The sequence below is a fragment of the Equus caballus genome, chromosome 23 (assembly GCF_041296265.1).
Source record: "Equus caballus isolate H_3958 breed thoroughbred chromosome 23, TB-T2T, whole genome shotgun sequence".
In the NCBI taxonomy this organism is placed as follows: domain Eukaryota; kingdom Metazoa; phylum Chordata; class Mammalia; order Perissodactyla; family Equidae; genus Equus; species Equus caballus.
Genome location: NC_091706.1, coordinates 27,472,856 through 27,497,527, shown reverse-complemented (window position 1 = coordinate 27,497,527; position 24,672 = coordinate 27,472,856). Strand labels below are relative to the sequence as shown.

The following is a 24,672-nucleotide window of genomic DNA, read 5'->3' as shown; positions in this document are numbered from 1 at the left end:
GCATCATTTGTTGAAGAGACTGTTCTTTCCCCATTGAGTGGATTTGGCACCATTGTCAAAAATAGTTGGCCATAGTTTTATAGATTTATTTATAAACTCTCAATTCTATTTCATTGGCCAATAAATGTGTCTGTCCTCATGTCAATACCATACTGTTTTGGTTACTGTAGCTTTTTAGTAACTTTGATATTGGTAAATATGAGTCCTCTGATTTTGCCCTTCTTTTTTTTTTAAAGATTGGCCCCCTGAGCTAACATCTGTTGCCAATCTTCTTCTTTTTTTTCTTCCTCTCCCTAAAACCCCCAAGTACATACTTGTATATTCTAGTTGTAGGTCCTTCTAGTTGACTATGTGGGACACTACCTCAGCATGGCTTGTTGAGCAGTGCTTGGTCTGCACCCAGGATCCAAACTGGCAAAACACTCGTCTGCTGAAGCGGAGTGTGCGAACTTAACCACTCAGATACAGGGCCAGCCCCTGATTTTGCCTTTCTTTATCATGATTGTTTTAGTTATTCAGGCTCCTTGCAATTTCCTATGAATTTGTGGATTGGCTTGTCCATTTCTGCAAAAAGTGCAGTTGGCATTTTGATTGAGATTACGTTGAATCTGCAGATCACTTTTGATAGTACTGCCGTGTTAAAAATATTAGGTGTCCCCAATCCATGAACACAGATGATATCTTTCCCATTACTCAGATCTTCTTTCATTTCTTTCAGAAATCTGTTGTAGCTTTTGGTGTATAGGATTTTCACTTCTTTGCTTAATATTTGTCCTAGTTTATTCTTTTTGATGCTATTGTAAAGGAAGCTATTTCCTCATTTTCTGTTTTGGATTGTTCATTGCTGGTGCATCAAAACACAACTGATTTGTATGTTGATCTGGTACCCTATAGCTTTGCTGAATTAATTTTTTAGCATTATTAATTTTTGTTTTGTTTTTCTCGATTGTGGGATTTTCTTTGTGTAGGATTATGTCATCTGAGAATGGATACAGTTTTCCATCTTTGCAATTTGGATGCCTTTATTATTTTTCCTTGAGTAATTGCTCTGGCTAGAATTTCAGTACAGTATTGAATAGTGGTGGTGAAAGAGAGCATCCTTGTCTTTTTTCTGTTCCTTGGGGGAAAGCTTTCAGTCTTGCACCGTTGAGTGTGATGTTCACTTTGAGTTTTTCATAAATGCTCATTATTGTGTTGAGGACGTTTCCTTCTATGTCTGCATTATTGTGTGTTTTTATCATGAAATGGTGGTGAATTTCGTCAAATGCTTTTTCTGCCTCAGTTGAGATGATCATGTGGGCTTTTCTGTTTCATTCCATTAATATGGTGTTTTATAATATATATATTTTTTTTTTGCTAAGGAAGACTAGCTCTGAGATAACATCTGTTGCCAATCTTCCCTTTTGTTTTTTTTTGCTTGGGAAGATTAGCCCTGAGCTAATATCTGAGCCAGTCTTCCTCCACTTTCTTATATTTGGGTCACCGCCACAGCTTGGCTGATGAGTGGAATAGGTCCATACCCAGGATCTGAACCCACAAATCCAGACCACCAAAGCGGAGCACACTGAACTGAACCACTACACCACAGGACCAGCCCCAATGATTTCTTTACTATGTTGAATCACTCTTGCTTTCCTAGGATAGATTTTGCTTGGTTATGATGTATAACCCTTTTAATAGGCTGTTGGTTTTGGTTGCTAGTATTTTGGTGAGGATTTTTGCATCTATATTCCTAAGTTATATTAGTTTATAGTTTTCTTGTTGTGTATTTGTCTGACTTTGTTATCGGAACTAAGAGACTGAATTGGAGTGTTCTCGCTTCTGTTTTTTCAAGAGTTTGAGAAGGAAGGTTTTATTTCTTCTTTAAATGTTGGTAAAATTCCCCAGTGAATTCTTCTGACTTTTCTTTCTTGAGAGGATTTTGATTACTCATTCAATCTCTTGTTGTAAGTCTCTTCAGATTTTCCGTTTCTTCTTAAGTCAGTTTGGATAATCCATGTCTTTCTAAGAATTTGTCCACTTCATCTAGGTTATGCTACTTGTTGGCCTCCGGTTATTCATAGTTTTCTATATAATTCTTTTTATTTCTGTAAGGTTGATAGTAATGACTTCAATTTGATTTCTAATTTTAGTTACTGATGCCCCTTTTTTGATCTTAGTCTAGCTGAAGTTTTTTCAGTTTTGTTGATCTTTTACAAGAATTAACTTTTGGTTTTATTAATTCTTTATTTTTCTGTTCACTATCATTTATCTCTGCTGTAATCTTTATATTTCTTTACCTTTGCTAGCTTTTGGCTAATTTTGGTCTTCATTTTCTAGATCCTTGAGGTAGAAAATGAGGTTATTGATTTGAAATTTTTCTTCTGTTTTAATGTACTTGCCAGATACAGAATTCTTGGTTGACTTTTTTTTTCTTTCAGCACTTTAAATATGTTATTCTATTACCATTTGTCCCCCATAATTTCTGATGAGAAATTAGCTGTTAATTTATTGAGGATTTTTAGTATGTGGTGACTAGCTTCTCTCGTTGCTTTCAAGTTTCTCTCTATCTTTCAGCAGTTTGATTACAGCATGTTTTGATGTGGCTCTCTTTGAGTGTATGTTACTTTGAGTTCATTGAACTTCTTGAGGTTATTAGATTTGTGTCTTTCATCCAGTCGGGGAATACTTTCGGCTATTATTTTTTCAGGTATTCTTTCTGCCCCTTTCTCCTTCTCTTCTTCTGGAATTCTCATAATGTGTATATTGACTCACTTGATGGTGTCCCACAGATCCCTTAGATTGTGTTCACCTTTCTTTACTCTTTTCTTTTTGAAAATTTTGGTTGACCTATCTTCATGTCCACTGATTCTTCTGCTAGCTCAAATCTTCAATTGAAATTCTCTAATTATTCTCAGTTATACTGTTCAGGGCTAGAATTTGTTGTATTTCTTTTTCTAATTTATATCTCCTTATTGATATTTTATATTTGTGACATTATTCTTCTACTTTTCTTTAGCTCTTTCTCCATGGTTCTTTTTAGCTGTCTGAGCATATTAAGTTTATTTGAAATTTTCTTTCAATAAGTCTAGTGCCTGTGCTTCCTCCTGAACTGTTTCTGCTAATTTCTTCTGTGTATGCACCATACTTTCTTACTTCTTTGCATGCAGTATCCTGCTATTATAACCAGAGAAAGGAATTATGAGGAAAGAAAACTACAGACCTATATGTTCATTAACACAGATGCAAAAATCCTCAACAAATATTAGAGCCAAAATAGTATGGTATTTAAAAAGTATAATACACTGTGATCAAAAGCATTTACCCTAGGGAAGCAAAAATGGTTCACTAATCAATGTTGTTAGCCATATTCACAGAGTAAAGGAGGAAAAGTATATGATCATCTCAGTAGAAGAGGAAAAAACGTTGACAGAACCCAACAATGATTTGTGATAAAAACTCTTAAAATGGAAATAAAAAGGAGCCTCTTCAATCTGGTAGAGGACATCTTGGATAAACCTATATCTAGTATCATACCTACTTTGAAAGACTGAATTCTTTCCCTGTGAGATCAAGAATATTGCAAGAATACCTTTTCTCAGCACCTTTATTGAAATTCATATAGAGGTTCTAGCCTGTGCAGTAAGCCAAGAAAAATAAAGATGAAATGGAAGAGAAAAAGTAAAACTATTTTTATTGCAGATGACGTGATCATTTATTCAGAAAGCTCTAAGGAATGTATAAATACCACTAGTTACAGTAAACAAATTTAGCAAGGTTACAGGAAACATTATCAATGTAAATAACTAGTTGTTTCCCTAAATGAAATTAAGAAAAATATTCCATTCATAATAGCATTAAAAATGTTAAATACTTAGGAAAAACTTAACAAGAGAAGTATTAAGACTTGTATACCTAAAACTTCAAAACGTTTCTGAAAAAAATTAAAGAAGACCTAAATGATGATATACATAGTCAAAGATTGGAGGACTGACTTTGTCAAGATGGCGATTCTCTCCAAACTTGGTAGATTTCTCACTATTGCAATCAAAATACCAGATTTTTCTTCTAAAAATTGACAAGTTTATTATAAAGTATATATGGAAGTGCAAAGGATACATATTACCAGAAAATTTTGGATAAGAATAATGTTGAAAGATTTCTAAATCTTGATTTCAGAGTTTATTTTAGAGGCTGCTTTATTCAAGGAAGTGATGTACTGACATAAGAATAGACATATAGATCTATAAATTAGAAAAGAGTTAAGAAATAAATCCACAGTAGAATATATAGTTAATATATATTTGATTTCTTACAAAGGTGTCAACCCAACTAAGTGGGGGAAGGATAGTCCTTTCAACAAATGGTTCTGAAATAACTAAATTTCCATGTGGGGGAAAAAAATGAACATCAACCCGTACCTCTTGCCATACACAGAATTTAACTTGAAATGGAACAGAGACCTAAGTGTAAATGCTCTTTAACAAAATAAATACATAATAGAAAATCTTTGAGTACTTGTGGTAGGGAGAGAGATCTTGGGACAAAAAAGCACAATTATAGAAGAAAAATAAATTACACTTCATGAAAATGAAAATTTTCTGCGTTTTTAAAGACACTTAAAAATGCAAAAGGCAAGCCATCCAATTGGGAAAAATATTTGTAACACATATAATTTACAGGAAACTTTATCTAAAATATTTAAGGTGACCAAGAGCCCAATAAGAAATGAGCAGACATGTGAAAAGGTGTTAGATTTTATTACTCGTCAGCAAGGTGCAAAAGAACCCATTCTTTCAGAAATGTAGACATAAAAAATTTCAGAACATTAAAAATTGAAATTAGGCCAGCATAGTTGTTACTTTTGGGGGTTTTGCCTGATGATTGTGAGGAGTGTGAGGGAGGCTTCTGAGTTGCTGGTAATGTTCTATTCCTGGATGTGGATTTTGGGTGCATGAATATGTTTTGTTCTTGAAAATTTATTGAAGTTTATACTTACTTTGTGTAGTAGGTTATATTTCAATAAAAATGTTTTCCCAAAATGGACAGGATTTAGAGAAGGACACACACAACCCATGAACCTATGATGTGACGTGTAGTTATTACACATTTGTGAAATTCTCCTTAAAACTAAGGTGAAATTTCTAGCAAGAGTGACAAAATTTAAGATGTCTGTAAACTAAGCATTCGTGAGGATATGGAGCCATAGCAACTCTAATCTGTTGACATTAGTGTAATGTGTTGCGACCACGTGTAGAAACAGTTTGATAGTACTTAGTAAGGTGAACATATGTATTTCCACTCTTTGATATATACACCATGGAAAATCTTGCGTATGAGTACCTGGAGGTGTGTTCAAGGATGCTTATCATGGCACTGTGAGCAAAAGCAAAAATCTATACACAATATGAATATTTACCAACAATGTAGTGGACAAATAAGTAGTGGTTTATTCATCATTGCAATACAGTATAGCAGTGAGAATGAGTGATCAATATGGGTAAAATTTAAAGATTGTTTCCTAGAAGAATGTCACAGGAAAACACATGACACATTGCCCTTTTCTACAGTTTAGAAAGAAACAGAGGTTAACAGTGTATTATCTAGAGAATCATTCATAGGAGGTTAAAAACAAGTAAATAAAATCAAGAATATGATCAGGTATAAGGATTGTGATCAAAGAGGAGTGCATAAATGCTTCTAGATAAGGGTATCGTACTGTTTTGTTTCTTGGCCTGGGTGAAAGATTGAGGAGTGTCTTTTGTTATTACTTTCTTAACTGCATTATGTATTTTTTGTATGCTGTATTTCCCAAAACAGTAAAAAAGTGAATTTACTAAAATATCTTTAAAAAATTAAAAATAAAACTGCAAGATCCTTTACTCTGGAAGCTTTAAATGTTGAACCTTTGGTTGTTTCTCATGGATGTCCTGGAGGTGGCTTCCTTATTTAGTAAGACATTGAGTTAAGATGGATTTCAGATCTCTTCCTACTCAAAGCCTATCAACAAGGAAATTATTATAACAGTTCCACAATTTATGTTGTCTTGAAATTGTGAAACCACTTCTTTAAATCTACATTTTACAGTTTACTTTTCTAATTTAAATTTCTAGTCTAAATCTAAGATTGGATTTTTTCTCAGTTAATTCAAATTAAGGTTTTTGTTTGTTTTGGTCAAAATTGTTATAGAATTTCCAATAAAAGTCTTTGTGCTAATTGACAGTGAATTCCTTTCTTTCAGATGCAAAGATCCGTTTCTTTGGGAACATCACAGATTTCACAGAAAATGTTTCCTCTCTTGGAAATTCCATGTGTTGAAGATGGTAAAATGAAACTACTTTAGGAAATTTTCCTTATTATAAATATATTATGAAAATAATTTTCATTTTGAGACCATATAAAAATTTCAGACAGTAGCAGATATTTGTAAATTTTTACTAAAATTCCTTTAAAACAACATAATTTGGATGTTTCTTAAAGTTGCTTTTGTCGTGGGATTTTTTGATATATAAAAGTTGAACTCATAATCACAAGGAATGCTAGTAAGTTAATCATCTTTATCCTGCTGTGAGCCAATAGACCCCATGAAACTTTGTAGATGTCCAATTTATAATGTGTTACTTTTACTTTTACATTTAATGTATTATTAAATGTCAGCCATTTGGAGAATTTGGTTATGGTAAAAAAAATTTTTTTTAACTTTTTATATTTTCCTTTTTTGTTATTAATGGAAAAAATCAAGCTTTAATTCCTACATTCACACGTGAAAACTGCTAAATATTTTGATTTCAAATATCTGCTTTCTCTTCTCCACACTGGAAAGAAAAAATAAATGTATTTCTTTACTTTTAAGACTTTTAAAATTGTTAAATGTTAAATCACAGAAATTACCATGTGGATACTTGGTTTTCTAGGGAAGCTTTTCCTTCATGTGTGGTGATCAGGGAGCAGAGGCGGGCTAAGAGGTTTTGTTTGCGAGATCATCTACCTTAAATTTGATCTTAGGGCATTAGGGATATACTTCAGATGGTTTTAGTTTGCTTTAAACCTTCTTTTAGTGGTTTTACTAGTTTCTGGATCCTTTCTAATAGCAAATTCTGAAAATTTATTTTCTAGAAACTGATGCTAAATCTCAGTTTCTTCATTCAAACTCCAAGGACTGCTTTCTGCTTTTAATATTGCGGAGTTTGTAACTAAGTCCTGTTTTGCTTTCCAGGTAGAGTGAGCATGTTAGTGTGTTCCTTTGAGTATGGATGGTGGATGTAATTGTTGGCATTGACATTTGCTATAAAATTTTCTTTAGCAATTTTTAGATAGACTAATGATTTTAAAAGATGATGTTCATTAAGCTGACAATTGCATCTTGTACTTTTCTACACTTTTTTGTCATCCAGAATGTTATTTGCTCAGATAGAATCTCTTTATTCTTTTCTATTTATTTTCTCATCTTTATGTTTGATATTTGAAATAGACTCTTAGTGTTTTAGTGTTCATATTTATTTCAAAAAAATTATTAAAATGTTATTAAAGTAATCATTTTAATTATCTACTTAAACGATATTCTATGATATGTAGATTCTGAGGAAGAATTTTTTGATGCACCGTGTAGTCCCTTGGAGGAGCCTCTTCAACCTCCAACTACAGTTAAAAGTTATCAACAGAAAAAGCTTCCAAAGACAGCTTGTTCAAAAAATATGACTCAGTATAAAATAAGATTTGAAGTGCCAGAGGTATGTACAGTGGTAAAATTAATGTTGCTGATTTAAACTGTTGGACATTTCTGCTATTCACAGCTTATTTATATAGTCTCATTACTAATAGGCACTGTTGTTTTTATCCTGTTTAAACCTGAATCCAGATGTTGCTGTGTGATTCTTCTTTCTCTTTCTTTGAAGATTATTTCCCTTAATTATGATGTTGAAGGCTGTATTTTTCAATCCATCTCCCTGGACTTTGCCAACGATCTTGAACATTTAACTTCTTAATTTACAGAACTTCCATGAGTTTTTGTTTTTAAATATGAGTATTTGATGGAGAGGTAGGAGGTGATACACCAGGTTTTATTACTTGTACTACCACCACCCTCAGGTGCTACACATAATATAGGTATAGACAAAACAGAAAAATAGATGAAAAATAACTCTGAAGAACTGTTTTAATTAGGCATTTAGATGATATATTGTGTTTATTCAATACATATTTATTGAAAATAATTGTACTGTGTGTGAAGTTGTATGTGTGTGTGCATATAAAAATCTCTCCTAAATTTTAATACATATCATTTATATCATATGTATACCTCATATATCCATATATAACTACCATCTACATAAACAGTTTTTTTTCTTACGTAGTGGTGGTTTCTTTTTTTTTCTTCTCCAGGTTTTGATTCAGTTTTGTCACCTTGTTGGAGATTGTGAACTGCCTGTGGTAGAAATTGATGTCTTAGGATTGGGCACAGAAATTGAGCTTAGAACATTTGATTTGAAAGCAAATGCCTTTTTGAAAGAGTTCTGCTTAAAATGCCCAAAATACTTTGGTAAGAATCTCTATTTTTTTTCAAATAAATAAATTAGTTGTATTGTTTGACTATCTACTAGTGAGTTTTAAATTCTCTAGGCTTTAAATCAGTATATTTGCTAAAAAATTCTCAAAGAAGTAGTATATTATGAATTAGTCTTCACCTGTATACTTGGTAATCTAGGGGGGTAGACCAGAGATAAAATGAAGATAATTTTTTTCATTACGGAAAATAAAATAGTCATGGTTTAATTTTAAATCTGCTTAACTATATACTACAACACTGAATTCGTCAATACTGTTACAATTACCACAAACTTAGTATCTTAAAACAACACAAATTTATTATCTTAAAGTTCTGTAGCTCAGAAAGCTGACACAGGTCTCAGCAGGCAGAAATCAGGATATCAACAGGAGCTCCTTCTTGGAGGCTCTAGGGGAAGACCTGTTCCCTTGCTCACTCAAGGAGTTGTGTTGGAAGAATTTAATTCAATGTGATTTAAGTCTGTTTCCTTGCTGTCTATTAGGTGAGGCCTGGCCTTAGCTCTTAGACGCCTCTCTAGGTCCTTACACATAGTCCCCTATATCTCAGAACCAGCATGGGATGTCAGATCATTCTCATGCTGTCATCTCTCTAACCTTTTCTTCTGCCTTTTGCTTCCACTCTCAAAAACTAAGGTGATTAAATTGGTTACATTTGGACAACCCAGGATAATTTCCTCTTAACCTTAGTCACCTTTTGCCATGTGAAGTAACATAGTCTCAGGCTTTGGAGAATTAGAGCATGGACATCCTTGTAGGGGAAAGGGCATGGCATTATTCTGCCTACTACAAACACTTTATGTACCAGAATCGTAATAGGTAAATTATATGATACCTTAGAAAATACTTCCATTTGCTGTGTTAGGCATTTAGGAGGGTATTATTTATATTTCTTCCTTTACGTTTTTGGACTTTTCCTTGAAAGATAATTCTGAATGGTTGGTGGAATGATTAAGACAAACTGTTTCCAACTTGGATATCTTTTATTTGTTTTTCTTACCTAATTGCTCCAGCTAGAGCTTCCAGTACTACGTTGTGTAGAAGTGGCAGGAGTGGGCATCCTTGTCTTGTTTCTGATCTTAGAGGAAAAGCTTTCAGCTTTTTACTGTTGAGTACAATGCTAGCTCTAGGCTTGTCATACATGGCCTTTATTATGTTGAGGTACGATCCCTCTATACCCACTTTGTTGAGAGTTTTTATCAAAAATGGATGTTGAATTTGTCAAGTGCTTTTTCTGCATCTATTTAGATGATCATGTGATTTTTTATCTTTCATTTTGTTAGTGTGGTGTATCACATTGATTTATGGTTGAGCCATCCTTAGCATTTTTCAGGTGAATCCCACTTGATCATAGTGTATGATCCTTTTAATATGGTGTTCAATTCAGTTTGCTAATATTTTGTTGAGGAGTTTTGCATGTATGTATCTTAGGGATATTGGCCTGTAATTTTCTTTTCTTGTGACATCCTTATCTGGTTTTGGTGTCAGGGTGATGCTGGCCTCCTAAAATGAGTTTGGAAGTGTTTCTTTCTCTTTTATTTTTAGAAGAGTTTCAGAAGGATTGGTATTAATTCTTGTTTGAATGTTTGGTAGAATTCACCAGTGAAGCTATCTGGTCCTGGACTTTAGTTTGTTGGGAGGTTTTTGATTACTGATTCAATCTCTTACAAGTAATTGGTCTATTCAGATTTTCTGTTTCTTGATGATTCCATGTTTGAAGGTTGTATGTTTCTTTATCCATTTCTTCTAGGTTGCATAGTTCATTAGTGTGTAATAGTTTGTACTCTCGTGATCTTTGGTATTTCTGTGGTATCAGTTGTAACATCTCCTCTTTCATTTCTGATTTTATTTGAGACCTCTCTTTTCTTTCTTGGTGAGTCCTAAAGTGTGTCAATTTTGTTTATCTTTTCAAAGAATCAGCTCTTAGTTTCATTGATCTTTACTGTTGTCTTTTAGCCTCTATTTCATTTATTTCTTCGCTGATCTTTGTTATTTCTTTTTACTAACTTGGGCTTTTTCTTCTTTTTTCTAGGTTCTTGAGATCTAAAGTTAGGTTGTTTATTTGTGATTTTTCTTCTTTCTTGAGGCAGGCAGGCATTGCTATGCTCTTCCCTCTTTGAACTGCTTTTTCTGCATTCCATGAATTTTGTATGTTGTATTTTCAATTTCATTTGTCTCAAGGTATTTTTAAATTTCTTTTTGATTTCCTTGTTCACTCAGTAGTAAAACTGGCACTATTTGCAGTAATTCTTCATTGACCCAAATAGTAAAACTGTCACTATTTGCAGATGACATGACATTATGTATACAAACCCTAAAGACTCCACCAAAAAACTGTTGGAACTAATCAATGAATTCAGTCAAGTTGTACAAAAATCTGTTGCATTTCTGTACACTAATTATGAACTATTAGAATGAGAAATTAACAGTCCTATTTACAACTGCATCAAAAAGAATAAAATACCTAGGAACAAATTTAATCAAGGAGGTGAAAGACCTGTACACTGAAAACTATAAGACATTGATGAAAGAAATTGAAGAAGATACAAATAGATGGAAGGATATTCTGTGCTCATGAATTGGAAGAATTAATACTCTCAAAATGTCCATACTACCCAAAGTAATCTACAGATTCAATGCAATCCCTATGAAATTTCCAATGGCATTTTTTACAGAAATGAAAAAAAAAATCCTAAAATTTGTATGGGACCATAAAAGACCCTGAGTGGCCAAAGCAATCTTGAGAAAGAAAAACAAAGCTGGAGGCATCATGCTCCCTGATTTCAAACTCTATTACCAAGCTATAGTATTCAAAACAGTATGGTATTGGCATAAAAGCAGACACATAGATCACTGGAACAGAATATAAAGTCCAGTAATAAACCTATGCATATATAGTCAACTTATGACAAAAGAACCAAGAATATACAATGAGGAAAGGACAGTCTTTTCAACAAATGGTGCTGGGAACACTGGACGGCCACATGTGGAAAAGTGAAAGTGGACTTCTCTCTTACACCATAAACAAAAATTAACTCAAAGTGGGTTAAAGACTTGAATTGTAAGACCTAAAACCTTAAAACTCCTAGAAGAAAACTTAGGTGGCATGCTCCTTGACATCAGTCTTGGCAGTTATTTTTTTGGATCTGACTTCAAAAGCAAAGGCAACAAAAGCAAAAATAAACAAGTGGGCCTGTGTCAATCTAAAAAGCTTCTGCACAGCAAAAGAAATCATCAACACAATGGAAAAGTAACCTACTGAATGGGAGAAAATATTTGCAAATCATATATGTGATAACAGGTTAATACCCAAAATATGTAAAGAACTCTTATAACTCAAAAGCCAAAAAAATGAACAATCTGATTAACAAATGGACAGAGGATCTGAATAGACATTTTTCCAAAGTAGGTATACGTATGGCCAACAGGTACATGAAAACATGCTCAACATCACTAATCATCAGGGAGATGCAAATCAAAACCACAAGGAGTTATCACCTCACACCTGCTAGAATTTCTATTGTCAAAAAGACAAGAAATAACAAATGTTGGTGAGGATGAGGTGAAAAGGGAACCTTTGTGCACTGTTGTTGGAAATGTAAATTGGTACAGACATTATGGAAAACAGTATGGAGGTTCCTCAAAAAATTAAAAATAAAACTACAATATGGTCCAGTAATTCTACCTCTGGATATTTATCCAAAGAAAACAAAAGTACTAACTTGAGAAGATATATTCACCTCCATGTTTGTTAACAGCATTATTTACAATAGCCAAGATATGGAAACAACCTACGTGTCCATCAGTGGGTGAATGGATAAAGAAGATGTGGTATATATACAGTGGAATAGTATTCAGCCATAAAAATGAATGAAATCTTGTCATTTGCAACAATGTAGATGGACCTTGAGGGCATTATGGTAAGAGAAATAGTCAGAGAAAGGCAAATAGTGTCTGATCTCATTTATATGTGGAATGGAAAAAAAAAGCCTAAAATTAAAACAACTAAGCTGATAGATACAGAGAACAGCTTGTTGATTGCCAGGGGTTAGGGGATGGGGAGGTAAGCAAAATGGGCAAAGGGGGTCCAAAGCAAACTTCCAGTTATAAAATAAGTCATGGGGATGTGAAGTACAGCTTGGTGACTATAGTTAATACTACTGAATTGCTTATTTGAAAGTTGCTAAGAGAGTAAATCTTAAAAGTCCTCATCATAAGAAAAAAAATTTTTAACTATGTGTGAGGACAGATGTTAACTAAATTTATTGTGGTGATCACTTTGCAGTATATACAAATGTCGAATCATTAGGTTGTACACCTGAAATTAATGTAATTTTATGTCAGGTATACCTCGATTTTAAAAAGAAAAGACAAACTATTCAGTTTAATTTCATTAAACTCCTTTGTGGCATAAGGATATTATACATGAGTACAGATAGCATTAAAATTTTTTTAATAGACTATTTTTAGAGAAGATTTTGATTCACAGCACAATTGATTGGCTGGTACAAAGATTGCCCATATACCCACTGCACCTACACATGCACAGCCTCTTCCATTATCAGTATTCCCCACCAGAGTGGTGTATTTGTTGCAGTTGATGAAGCTGTATTGACACATTGTACCCAAAGTCCATAGTTTACTATATTAGAGTTCAACTTGGTGTTTGCATTCTAGGGTTTTTTTGGACAAATATATAACAACATGTTTCCAGCATTATAGTATCATACAAAGTAGTTTCACTACGCTAAGAATCCGTTGTGCTCCACCTATTCATCCTTTCCCTTCCTCCCCCAACCCCCAGCAACCACTGATCTTTTTACTGTGTCTATAGTTTTGCCTTTTCCAGAATCTCATGTAGTTGGAATCATAGAGTATGTATTTTGAGACTGGCTTCTTTCAGTTAGTAATATGTATTTATCTCCATATGTTTTCATGACTTGATAGCTTATTTCTTGTTAGTGCTGAATAATCTTCCATTGCATGTTGTACCACAGTTTCTTTATCCATTCACCTACTGCAGGGCATCTTGGTTGCTTCCAGGTTTTGCCAGTTCTGAATAAAGGTGCAATAAACATCTGTATGCAGGTTTTTATGTGGACATACGTTTTCGGCTCCTTTGGGTAAATACCAAGGAGCACAATTGTTGGGTCATATGTTAAGGGTATGTTTAGTTTTCTAAGAACTCATCAAATTGTCTTCCAAAGTGGCTACACCATTTAGCATTCTCATCAGCAATGAATGAGAGTTCCTGTTGCTCCACATTTTCACTAGTATTTGGTGTTAGTGTCCTGGATTTGAGGCATTCTAATAAAGTGTGTAGTGATATCTAGTTGTTTTAATTTACATTTCCCTGATGACATGATGTAGAGCATCTTTTCATATGTTTGTTTGGCTTCTATATATCTTTGGTGAGGAGTCTGTTAAGGTCTTTGCCCTGTTTTTTTAATTGTGGTGTTCGTTTTCTTGTTGAATTTTAAGAGTTCTTTGTATTTTTGGATAACAGTCCTTTATCAGATGTGTCTTCTGCAAATATTCTTTCCTAGTCTTTGGCCTTTTTATTCTCTTGATAGTTTCCTTAGCAGAATTTTTAATTTTAATAAAGTCCAGTTTATCAGTTCTTACTTTTATGGATCATACTTTTGATGTTGTATCTAAAAAGTCATTGCCAAATTCAAGGACATCTAGATATTCTCCTGTGTTATCATCTTGAAGTTTTATAGTTTTGCATTTTACATGTAGATCTGTGGTCCATTTTGAATTGATTTTTGTGATCAGTGAAAGGTCTGTGTCTAGATTCATTTTTTTTGCATGTGGGTGTTCATTTCTTGTGTCAACTTTTGTTGGAAAAAGTTTACTCCATTGTACTGCCTTTGCTGCTTTGTCCATGATCAGTTGACTATATTTATGGAGGTCTGTTCCTGGGCTCTCTGTTTTGTTCCATTGATGTATTTGTCTATTTCGTTGATACCTCAGTGTCTTGCTTGTTGTAGCTTTGTAGTAAGTCTTGAAGTCAGGTAGCATCAATCCTCCAAATTTGTTCTTCTTTAATATTGTGTTAGCTGTTCGGGGGTCTTTTGCCTCTCCCTGTAAAGTTTAGAATCAGTTTGTCAATATTCATGAATTCATTCCTGGCATTTTGTTTGGGATGCATTGAATCTATAGATCAGGTTGAGAAGAACTGACATCTTGACAGTATTGATTCTTCCTATCCATGACTATGGAATATATCTTCATTTAGAGTTTTGTAGTTTTTCTCAAATAAGTCTTATTCATATTTTGTGAGGTTTATACCTAAGTATTACATTTTGGGGGTGCTAATGTAAATGGTATTGTGTTTTTCATTTCATATTTCACTTGTATATTTTTGGCCTATAGGAAAGTAGTTGACTTTATCTTAAACTTATATCCTGCGATCTTGATCTAATGGCTTATTAGTTCCAGGAGCTTCTTTGTTGATTCTTTCAGATTTTGTACATAGACAATCATGTCATCTGTGAACGAAGACAGTTTTATGTCTGTTCTCAGTATGTATACTTTTTCTTTTTCTTTTTTTGCCTTATTACATTTGCTAAGACTTCCAGTACAATTTTGAAAACCTAGTTTCTTAGTGAGAAAGCTTTGAGTTTCTCACCATTAAGTGTGATGTTAGCTGTGGGTTTTTTGAAGATATTGATAAAAGTTGAGGAAGTTCTTTACTCCCAGCTTACTGAAAGTTTTTATCATGAATAGATGTTGGATATTGTCAAATGCTTTTTCTACATCTATTTGTATGGTCATATGATTTTTCTTCTTTAGCCTATAGATTGTGATGGATTGCATCAGTTGATTTTTGAATATTGAACCAGTCTTGCATCTTGGTATAAATTCTACTTGGTCATGGTGTATAATTTTTTTATACATTGTTGGATTCAATTTGCTAATATTTTGTTGAGGATTTTTACATCTGTGTTAGTGAGTTACTGGCCTGTAGTTTTCTTTTGTTTCTTCTTTTTTTTTTTGTAATGTCTCTTTGTGGTTTTGATATTAGGGTAATTCTGGCTTCATAGAATGAGTTAGGAAATATTCCCTTTGTTTATATTCTCTGAAACAGATTGTAGAGAATTGGTATAATTTCTTCCTTAAATGTTTGGTAGAATTCACTAGTGAACCTGTATGCATCTAGTGCTTTCTGTTTTGGAAGGTTATTAATTATTAATTCAATTTCTTTAATAGATATAAACCTATTCAGATATTCTGTTTCTTGTGTGAGTTTTAGCAGATTCTATCTTTGAAGGAATTGCTTCATTTCATTGAAATTATCAAATTTGCAGGCCTAGGGTTGTTCATAGTACTCCTTTATCATCCTTTTAATTTCCATAGGATCTATAGTGATGATCTCTGTTTGATTTCTGGTATTAGTAATTTGTGTCTTCTCTGTTTTTTTTCTTAATTAGCCTGGCTAGAAACTTGTCGATTTTATTGATCTTTCCTAAGAACCAGCTTTTGTTTTCAATGATTTCCTCCATTGATTTCCTATTTTCCATTTCACTGATTTCTTATCTAGTTTTTATTGTTTCTTTTCTTTTGCTTACTTTGGATTTATTTTGCTCTTCTTCTTCTAGTTCCCAAGGTGGAAACTTCGATTACTGCTTTTAGGTCTTCTTTTTAAATATATGGATTCAATGCTATGTTTGCCTCTAAGTACTGCTTTCACTACAGCCCACAAATTTTGATTAGGTGTCTTCATTTAGTTCCAAACAATTTTTAATTTCTCTTGAGATTTCTTCTTTGACCCATGTGTTATTTAGAAGTGTGTTGTATATTCTCTAGAAATTTAGGATTTTCCAACTTTCTTTCTGTTACTCATTTTTAGTTTAATTACATTATAGTGTGAGCCACAGACATTGTATGATTTCTGCTTTTTTAAATTTTTAAGATGCGTTTTATGACCCAAAATGTGGTCTATCTTGGTGAATATTCCATATGAACTTAAGAAAAAGGTGTATTCTGCTATTATTGGATGAAGTAGTCTATAGATGTCCATTATGTCTAGTTGATTGATGGTGTTATTAAGTGCAACTATGTTCTTAATGATTTTTTGTCTGCTGGATCTGTTCATTTCTTATACAGGGGTGTTGAAGTCTTCGACTATGATAATGGGTCCATCCACTTCTCCTTAAAGTAATATGAGTTTTTGCCTCACGTATTTTGACACTCTGTTGGTAGATGCATACACCTTAAGGATTGTTATGTCTTCATGGAGAATTGACCTCTTTATCATTATGTGATGCCTTTCTTTGTCCTTGATAACTTTCCTTGCTTTGGTCTGCTCTGTGTGAAAATTAATATAGCTATCCCTGCTTTCTTTTTATTAGTGTTAGCATGATATATTTTTCTCCATCCATTTACTGTCTATCTGTATGTTTCTTTGTATTTGAAGTGAGTTTCTTGTAGACAGTATATAGTTGGGTCTTGTTTTTTTGATCCGCTCTGGCAATCTCTGTCTTTTACTTGGTGCATTTAGACCATTGACATTCAAAGTGATTATTGATATAGTTGGCTTGAAAGTTTTTTTTTTAGATTAAAGATAGTAGTGGTTTACCTTTAGTTTTGAGACCATGTAAATGTGTTCTGCTTACATGTGTATAAAAATACTTTACTTTTGGCTATCCTAGAATCTGGTTTTTTTTTATTATTCACTTTTTAATGTTTATAAGTTATTCAAGTATTAAATTGAAGCCATCTCGTGAATACTCTGAACTCATTTAGGATTTTTCCCCCCAATAAATTGAGATACTGAAAATAAGGGAGTTACAGAACTAAACTAAAAGTGAAAATTGAAATCCAGCTTCTATCTGTGGGAATTAAGAAAAGTAGAGAATATGCTTATATACATCCCAAGGATTTAAGAAGTCCATCTTCTCTGGGATCTCATTCCTAGGCAGAGAGGTCACTTAGGTAGTGTCATGAAAACTTCCCTTTTTTTTTGATCCCTGGATTAAATATGATCTTTGTATTTTGGGAAGCAAATTAAGTATTGCAGCCTGCAAGCTCAGTCACTGGATATGACTATACATTTTAGTTCCATGCTCTACACTTGTTCTGTAGCCCTTGAGAACTTGAGTGTGGTGGATTGTGTTGTGATAATCTCCAGCTGAGTAAACCATCATATAAACCAGATAATGGAGTTTTGTTTCATTATGCTTTTTACATCAAGAAATAGTTTGCTTTGGTAATTGGAAAGAAAAGTGAACCAACTTGATAGTGTTCTCCAGTAATCCAGAAGTATTATAGCAATTTTAAATTTTTATGTTTATTTTTTGTTTGAGCAAAGTATAAGAACACCCTTGTACACAGAATATAGGATATACAGTCATCAGTGCACCTATTTCTGTAATATTCTTCTGTTTTCTTGGAGCGGGAAGAAATGAATAGCACAGATCATTCACACAAAGTAAATGATCAGTAAATAGTTGTTAAATGAATGAATAAATGTGTGAAAAAGTGAGGACCTTCTTAAGGATTGGAATGTGATTAGCGCCTGCAGTAGAAGTCTGGCTTAAGTGCTAATGAGCTTCTAAATCTAGAGGATTCTGTGTAATATGTTTCATTTTTTCCTCAAGAGTGCAATGATTGATTTCTTATCCTTTCTTCCAGTATCTAAATATTGATTTCTAGGAGCCATAAGTAATTTGATGATGATACTTTAAAGGCTTTATACAATAACCGTTCTGTTTCTTCTTTAACTGATTGCTACTTTTTCTTACCTTACCTTCTATCTAGGTTTTTAAGGGTAAGAGTCTTTAGGGTTGTAGCATAAGAGAAGGGAAGAGAACTGTGAGAAGAAGGTAAATTTTTAGAGTTTAAAATAAAGGAGGAGAGACCTGACATGGGCAAGATAGAATCCAAGGCTCAGAACTGATAGAGGAAATTCTCCTTTTCCAATTCTGTAATTATTAATATTGCCTATATTTATTTTCCATTAGTTTTCCTATGAAAGAATAATGTTTAAAATTATTTTTAGATGCAAATGAGAAACCAGTTTATTTGATTACAACACTGGATAACACAATGGAAGATCTGTTAACACTGGAATATGTGAGGGTAAGCAGTTCCATTTATATGCTTGCTATGGTAAGCGCTCTGCTGAAATGTTATCTTCAAGTTTTTGTAAATTTAATAACATTCAGTTTCATCTTCATTCTAATGTCATCTTTATAACTCCTAAAACTGGAAGATTTTTTTTGTTTTGTCGTAAGTATCAAATAGTTGGGATTTATAAACACTTCTTATAGCAAAATAATAAGAAGCCTACGTTCTAAGTAGAAATGTCCTGCAGTTTGACTTTTCTCCCCCATTAGGGTATCCAAAAGAAATAAACTTTTTAATCTTTATGGAATTTATTGTGGTATATGATGCAAGATGAGGTTTTCACTTGATTTCCCACTGTTGTCTGAAGTTACCTAATTTTCCTGGTTTCAGTGACTCCATTCCTTTCCTATTGATTTATGATATCCATTTCATCATTTATAAGTTTTTCTATGACCTATTTTAATAAAAGTGCCACATTATTTAATATATATGTAATATATATATTATGTAAGATATAATAATTACTTTATAATAAGAATAGTGCCAAAAGAGCATTTTACCACTTTTAAGACCATTTTTACTATTATTGATGTAGATATTTTAGGATTTTTGTTGTTTATTCATTAAATAGCTTTTATATTACAAAAGTAATCTAAAGATCTGAAGATCTTTAATAAAGTAAAGATCTAAAAATAACACAGAATATGTGGATACTTGGTGGACAGTTCTGTCACAATTTTTTTCACATATAGGAAGACTTCAAAGGACCTTCCAGAGTTGTTGATGACAGAATGATTATTGTCCACACTTGATAATACCTAAATTTCCACCCTTGATAATGAGAGAGATGGTACATAATATTTTGAATACTTGCCATGTACCAGAGAGTCCTATATTTACCAAATTTCTTTTTTTCTGGTGAAGCAGTTGTTTGTTTAGATAATTATATATATAAATAGCTGGAAAATTATATAAATGTATATTAAGACCATCATGTAATTGAATATACATATGTCTTCCTAAGATAGTCTAACAGATTCTTTTCTCTTTGGATAGGCTGAAAAGAATGTACCCAACTTGAAAAGTACCTATAACAATGTAGTGCAACTAATTAAGGTATGAGTGAACAATTTATGTTTTAATTAGATACTGTATTTCTAAGTAAATACATTATGAAAATTATTTTATCACTAGAGCTGTAAGATCCTTGAGGGTAAAAACAGAAGATCATAAACTGTATCCTTTATACCACAAAGCATAATGTCTTATACAGAGCAGGCAAACAAATGTTTATTGACCTATTACTAAAATCTACTTTGTTCTTTAGGTGAATTTTTCCTCTTTGGATATTCATTTACATACTGAAGCTCTTCTGAATACAATAAATTATTTTAATAATATCTTACCACAATTGGAGGAAAAATCAGCCTCATTGTATGTTGCGGAGACTGAAGACAAAGGAGAGGTCATTAGAAAAATACGTATGTTTCTTTAAAATTCAACTTTGATTTTTTTAACCAAGTAGATCATTGAATTTTGGCTCTTGCTTTATTGTTAACTTAGAATATTGGATTTAGAATTCTATTGCTTAGATTAATATCTAGAAAGAGTCATTATATGCCAGGTTAATTTTAGAAAATAATAGTAAGAAAAAGTGATTACTGCTGAAGACAATATGCCTTTTATTTATCTATCAGTCTTTTTAATTGAAGATTATACAGTAGAAGTATTTGATTTAGATTAAAATTCATGCATTTAATATCATTGTTTTGGATTAGAAAAATAGAACTAACAAAATTTGAATAATAATCAGAGTATATATTTTTTAATCAGAGTACTTTTTAAGCAATGAAAAGTTGCACTTTGATAATGACAGGAATCACCTAGTAAACCGGAAAAGATTCGTGGTTTTCCAACTGCAATTTCTTAGTTTCAAATGTTAGCTTCATCTAGGAGCTGTTTTTTGTTTTGTCTGCTTGCTTTTGTGTGGCTTTCTTTTCATTAGATTTGATTGTTTTTAGAATTCCTAATTTCATCCTACTTGCTTTGAATTGAATTGCAAATCAGGTTTTCCTTTTGTATTACTATTATTTGTTGTCATAGTTCAGTTACTTATAACTGTAGTGAGCTAACTACTGAAAGTTTTTCCTATGTTTTTCAATATGATTTTTTCTTCTTGCAGCTTTAAAACTACCCAAGAATGAAGATATTATTACCTTGCAGATTTTAGCAGAATTATCAAGTATACAGATCTTTATTCAAAATCAGAAACGTAACATTTCTGAAATTAAGATTGAAGGTAATAAAACTTCAGAAAAAATAAATTCAAAACTATTAAATGAAAGAGAAGTCATTTAATAATTCTTTTATTCCCTTAGGGCTTGATTCTGAGTTGATAATGAGGCCTTCAGTAACTGAAATAAATGCAAAGCTAAGGAATATAGTTGTTTTGGATTCTGATATAACAGCTGTATACAAAAAGGTAGGAAGTTGTTTCTATTAATTAATAGTACATCATTAAATGTGCTTGTCCTTTAAGATTGACCATAGGTATAAATGAGACAGTTGTTGGATTTTAGCAATGTGGCTTGTTATGTCCATGGGTTTTGGAGTTAGGTGTAAATGGGTTCTAAGGAGCTCTGCTCCTTAGTAGCTGTGTGCCCTGAATCTTGAATTTTGTTTCTTTATTTGTAAAATGAGGATTAAATATCTTGTAAATGAAATAGGTATAATTGGGGCTGACCCCGTGGCCGAGTGGTTAAGTTCACGCGCTCCGCTTTGGCGGCCCGGGGTTTCACCGTTTTGGATCCTAGGCTTGGACGTGGCATTGCTCATGAGGCCATGATGAGGCGGCATCCCACATACCATAACCAGAGGCACTCACAACTAGAATATACAACTACGTACTGGGGGGCTTTGGGGAGAAGAATAAAAAAAAAAGAGAAAAAAGATTGGCAGCAGTTGTTAGCTCAGCTGCCAATGTTTTGGAAAAAAAAAAAAGAAATAGATTTAAGCAATGCTTCTGGAACAGAGTTGCAGGGGGTGGGGTCTGTGGGGATGCTGGGGGTGGGGGAGCTTGTCAATGCCTTTTTTACTTTTTTTCCTTTTGCTCTTCTCTTCAAATCCTCTGAACTTTATACTGCATTTCAAATTTCAAAAGCAGAGGGTATGAAGTCAGATTGAATAAATTTCATGGATGCTTACTAATACTATAGCAGTTACAATATTGAGAGTCCTTTGAACTGGATGGCCAGTGGTTGAAGGATAGGTATTTTATTACTGGATGTAAGACAGTAAGGTTTTTGAACTAGATACTGTTGTAGAGTTAGACAGGTAATGTTTGAACAGTGGAGCATCTAGGTAAGATGGTATATTTAAGGGAGTGAAGAGAATATCAAAAGTAGGATCAGAAAAGGCTGAGGTACTTGTTGAGTCAGGAAGTCAGAGTTTGGAGTGTGACAGGAAGAAAGGAAATAGATGACTAGGTTTAGCCAGTAATACTGATGAGATATAGTGATGACCTGATTTTTATGTTAAATAAAAATCTTATTCCTTATATTTTATTATGGCTTTTTAGCATGAGATAACAAGAGTCCCAAAACATCAAAGGTGCATGGCCCATAGGAATAAGGAACAAGAAATTTTTCAGAAGCCATGGTTTGATTTGCTTCTATTGCTTTTATTTTTTTAAAAAATTGTAGTATTAGAGCATTGAAGAAGTAGATTATTGGGGCTGGCACAGTGGCACAGCGGTTAAGTGTGCATGTTCCACTTCAGAGGCCTGGGGTTCGCCAGTTCAGATCCCAGGTGTGGACATGGCACTGCTTGGCAAGCCATGCTGTGGTAGGCATCCCACATATAAAGTAGAGGAAGATGGGCATGGATGTGAGCTTAGGGCCAGTCTTCCTCAGCAAAAAGAGGAGGATTGGCAGCAGTTAGCTCCGGGCTAATCTTCCTCAAAAAAAAAAAAAAGAAGTAGATTATTGGGGCCAGCCTGGTGGCATAGTGGCTAAGTTTGCACGCTCCACTTGGGGGGCCTGGGGTTCATGAGTTTGGGAGTGGACTTAACACACCACTCATCAAGCCATGCTGTGGCAGCATCCCACATACAAAATAGAGAAAGATTGGCACAGATGTTAGCTCAGGGATAGTCAAAAAAAAATAAGTAGTAGACTATCCATTTTATTGACCCTATCTAGAAAGTAAAGCTCACATAAATAAATGCATCTACCAAAAGTCAATCAACTAGTTAGTATTAGAGCTGGTATTATAACCCAAGCCATTTACTTTTTTATCCATAATTTTGTTTTTAATGTGTCTATAAGGTTAAAAATCCAACTTACAAAAAGCTACAAAATGAAAAGTTTCTCACGTCTGTCTTCTTGCCCCACCCGCATTTCCCTCTCCCTGTTCCTTGACTTTGATTCCAATGTGCATGATTTTTTTTGTTGTTATTTTTTTTCACTTTTTTAAATTAAGATTATGATAGTTTGCAACCTTGTGAGATTTCAGTTGTACATTATTGTTAGTCGTGTTGTAATGTGCATAATTTTTTTTTTTTATTAAGATTATGGTAGATTACAACCTTGTGAGATTTCGGTTGTACGTTACTGTTAGTCATGTTGTGGGTACACCACTTCACCTTTTGTGCCTTCCCCCCAACCACCCTTTTCCCTGGTAACCACCGATCAGTTCTCCTTGTCTATATGTTAACTTCCACCTGTAAGTGGAGTCATATAGAGTTCGTCTTTCGTAATGTGCATGATTTTTAAACAAACTATACCTTGTTCAGTAACACTCTACATGTCAAGGAACCAGAGAGACGAGGTTTTTGCCATAGATCAGAGCTTCCTAATTATTGTGATATGACACACTATGGTGTTCTGAATAGGTTTTAGGTATAATAACATATTGAGCCCCTCAGCTTTGTGGACAGTTGGGTGAAGGACGCCTGGAGTCCTCAGACTATTTGAGTCTGTCCTGGAGCAGCCGCCTGCATTTTCCCTGGTATCATTACACAGATACGATTATTTATGTGTGCTATAGTCTGGAAAGGATTTTAGCTGATCCTGACATTCCTATGAAATAAGATATCGTTGCAAGTTAGTTTCTTATACTTTCTTTATAGAAAAGTGTTTTAAAAGTGAATTTAAAAAAAAAATTATCCAGTTATTAATGCTTGTTAATTCTGGGTGGTAGATACATAAGTATTTCTAACTATTGTCTACTTTTCTGTCTTCAGTATTAGGCTAATACTGGCTTCATAAAATGATTTGGGAGTATTTTCTGCTCCTCTGTTTTCTGAAAGATTTATGTAGAATTGGTATTATGTCTTCCTTAACTGTTTGATGGAATTCACCAGTGAAGCTATCTGTCCTTGAGGTTTTCTTTGGGAAAAGACTTAATTACTATTCCATTTCTTTACTTGATATAGGTCTAATTGAATTTTCTTGTTTTTCATTAGTCAGTTTTAGTAATGTGTCTTTTTTGGAATTTGTTGCACATATGTGGTTTTGATTCTGTTATTCTTTGTGTTTCTTAATAAAAATTGAGATGATACAAAATATTGCATAAATTTTATGTCCTTGCCTTTTTTCCTCCTTACTCTTTGTTATAGTTTTTAACTACATATTTTTCCATCCTTAGACAATATATTACCCAGTTTTGTGGTGTTTTGGAAACATATATTTTAGCTTGAAATATAGCATACACACAAAAGCATATAATGTAATTTAAAGAACAACAGTAAAACAAACACCTTTATGCCCAGTTCTCAAGCCAAGTAATAGAAGGTACATCAGAAGTTACCAGTATGTCCTAACCTGACTGTGTCCTACTGTCTCCTCACAGAGTTAACAATGTCCTGATTTTTCTGTTTTTAATAAGTTTTACCAACTATGTATGAATCCTTAAATAATACATTGTTTCATTTTGCCCCCCCATTAAAGGACATCATATTTTATTTATTTTTTGAGTTCCTTTTTTCATTCAATGTTATATTTTTGAGATGTATCCATATTGATGTGTGGAGGTCTAGTTCATTCATTTTTATTACTG

At 33.2% G+C, this 24,672-nt stretch overlaps 1 protein-coding gene across 9 annotated transcripts in view; it reads left to right on the top strand.

Annotated features, from left to right (window-relative positions):
* The window catches only part of VPS13A (vacuolar protein sorting 13 homolog A), a 233,962-nt gene that overhangs the window by 85,739 nt on the left and 123,551 nt on the right, over positions 1 to 24,672 (top strand). For all 9 annotated transcript variants that reach the window (XR_011431384.1, XR_011431387.1, XR_011431386.1 and 6 more), the window contains 8 exons: positions 6,221 to 6,302; positions 7,555 to 7,709; positions 8,362 to 8,518; positions 18,548 to 18,627; positions 19,672 to 19,731; positions 19,943 to 20,096; positions 20,798 to 20,914; positions 20,994 to 21,097. Coding sequence is in view for 5 of the 9 variants with exons in the window: in XM_023627180.2 (XP_023482948.2) it covers positions 6,221 to 6,302; positions 7,555 to 7,709; positions 8,362 to 8,518; positions 18,548 to 18,627; positions 19,672 to 19,731; positions 19,943 to 20,096; positions 20,798 to 20,914; positions 20,994 to 21,097 (909 nt within the window). In the remaining 4 variants the exon portion in view is untranslated. The remainder of the gene's footprint in view (positions 1 to 6,220; positions 6,303 to 7,554; positions 7,710 to 8,361; positions 8,519 to 18,547; positions 18,628 to 19,671; positions 19,732 to 19,942; positions 20,097 to 20,797; positions 20,915 to 20,993; positions 21,098 to 24,672) is intronic.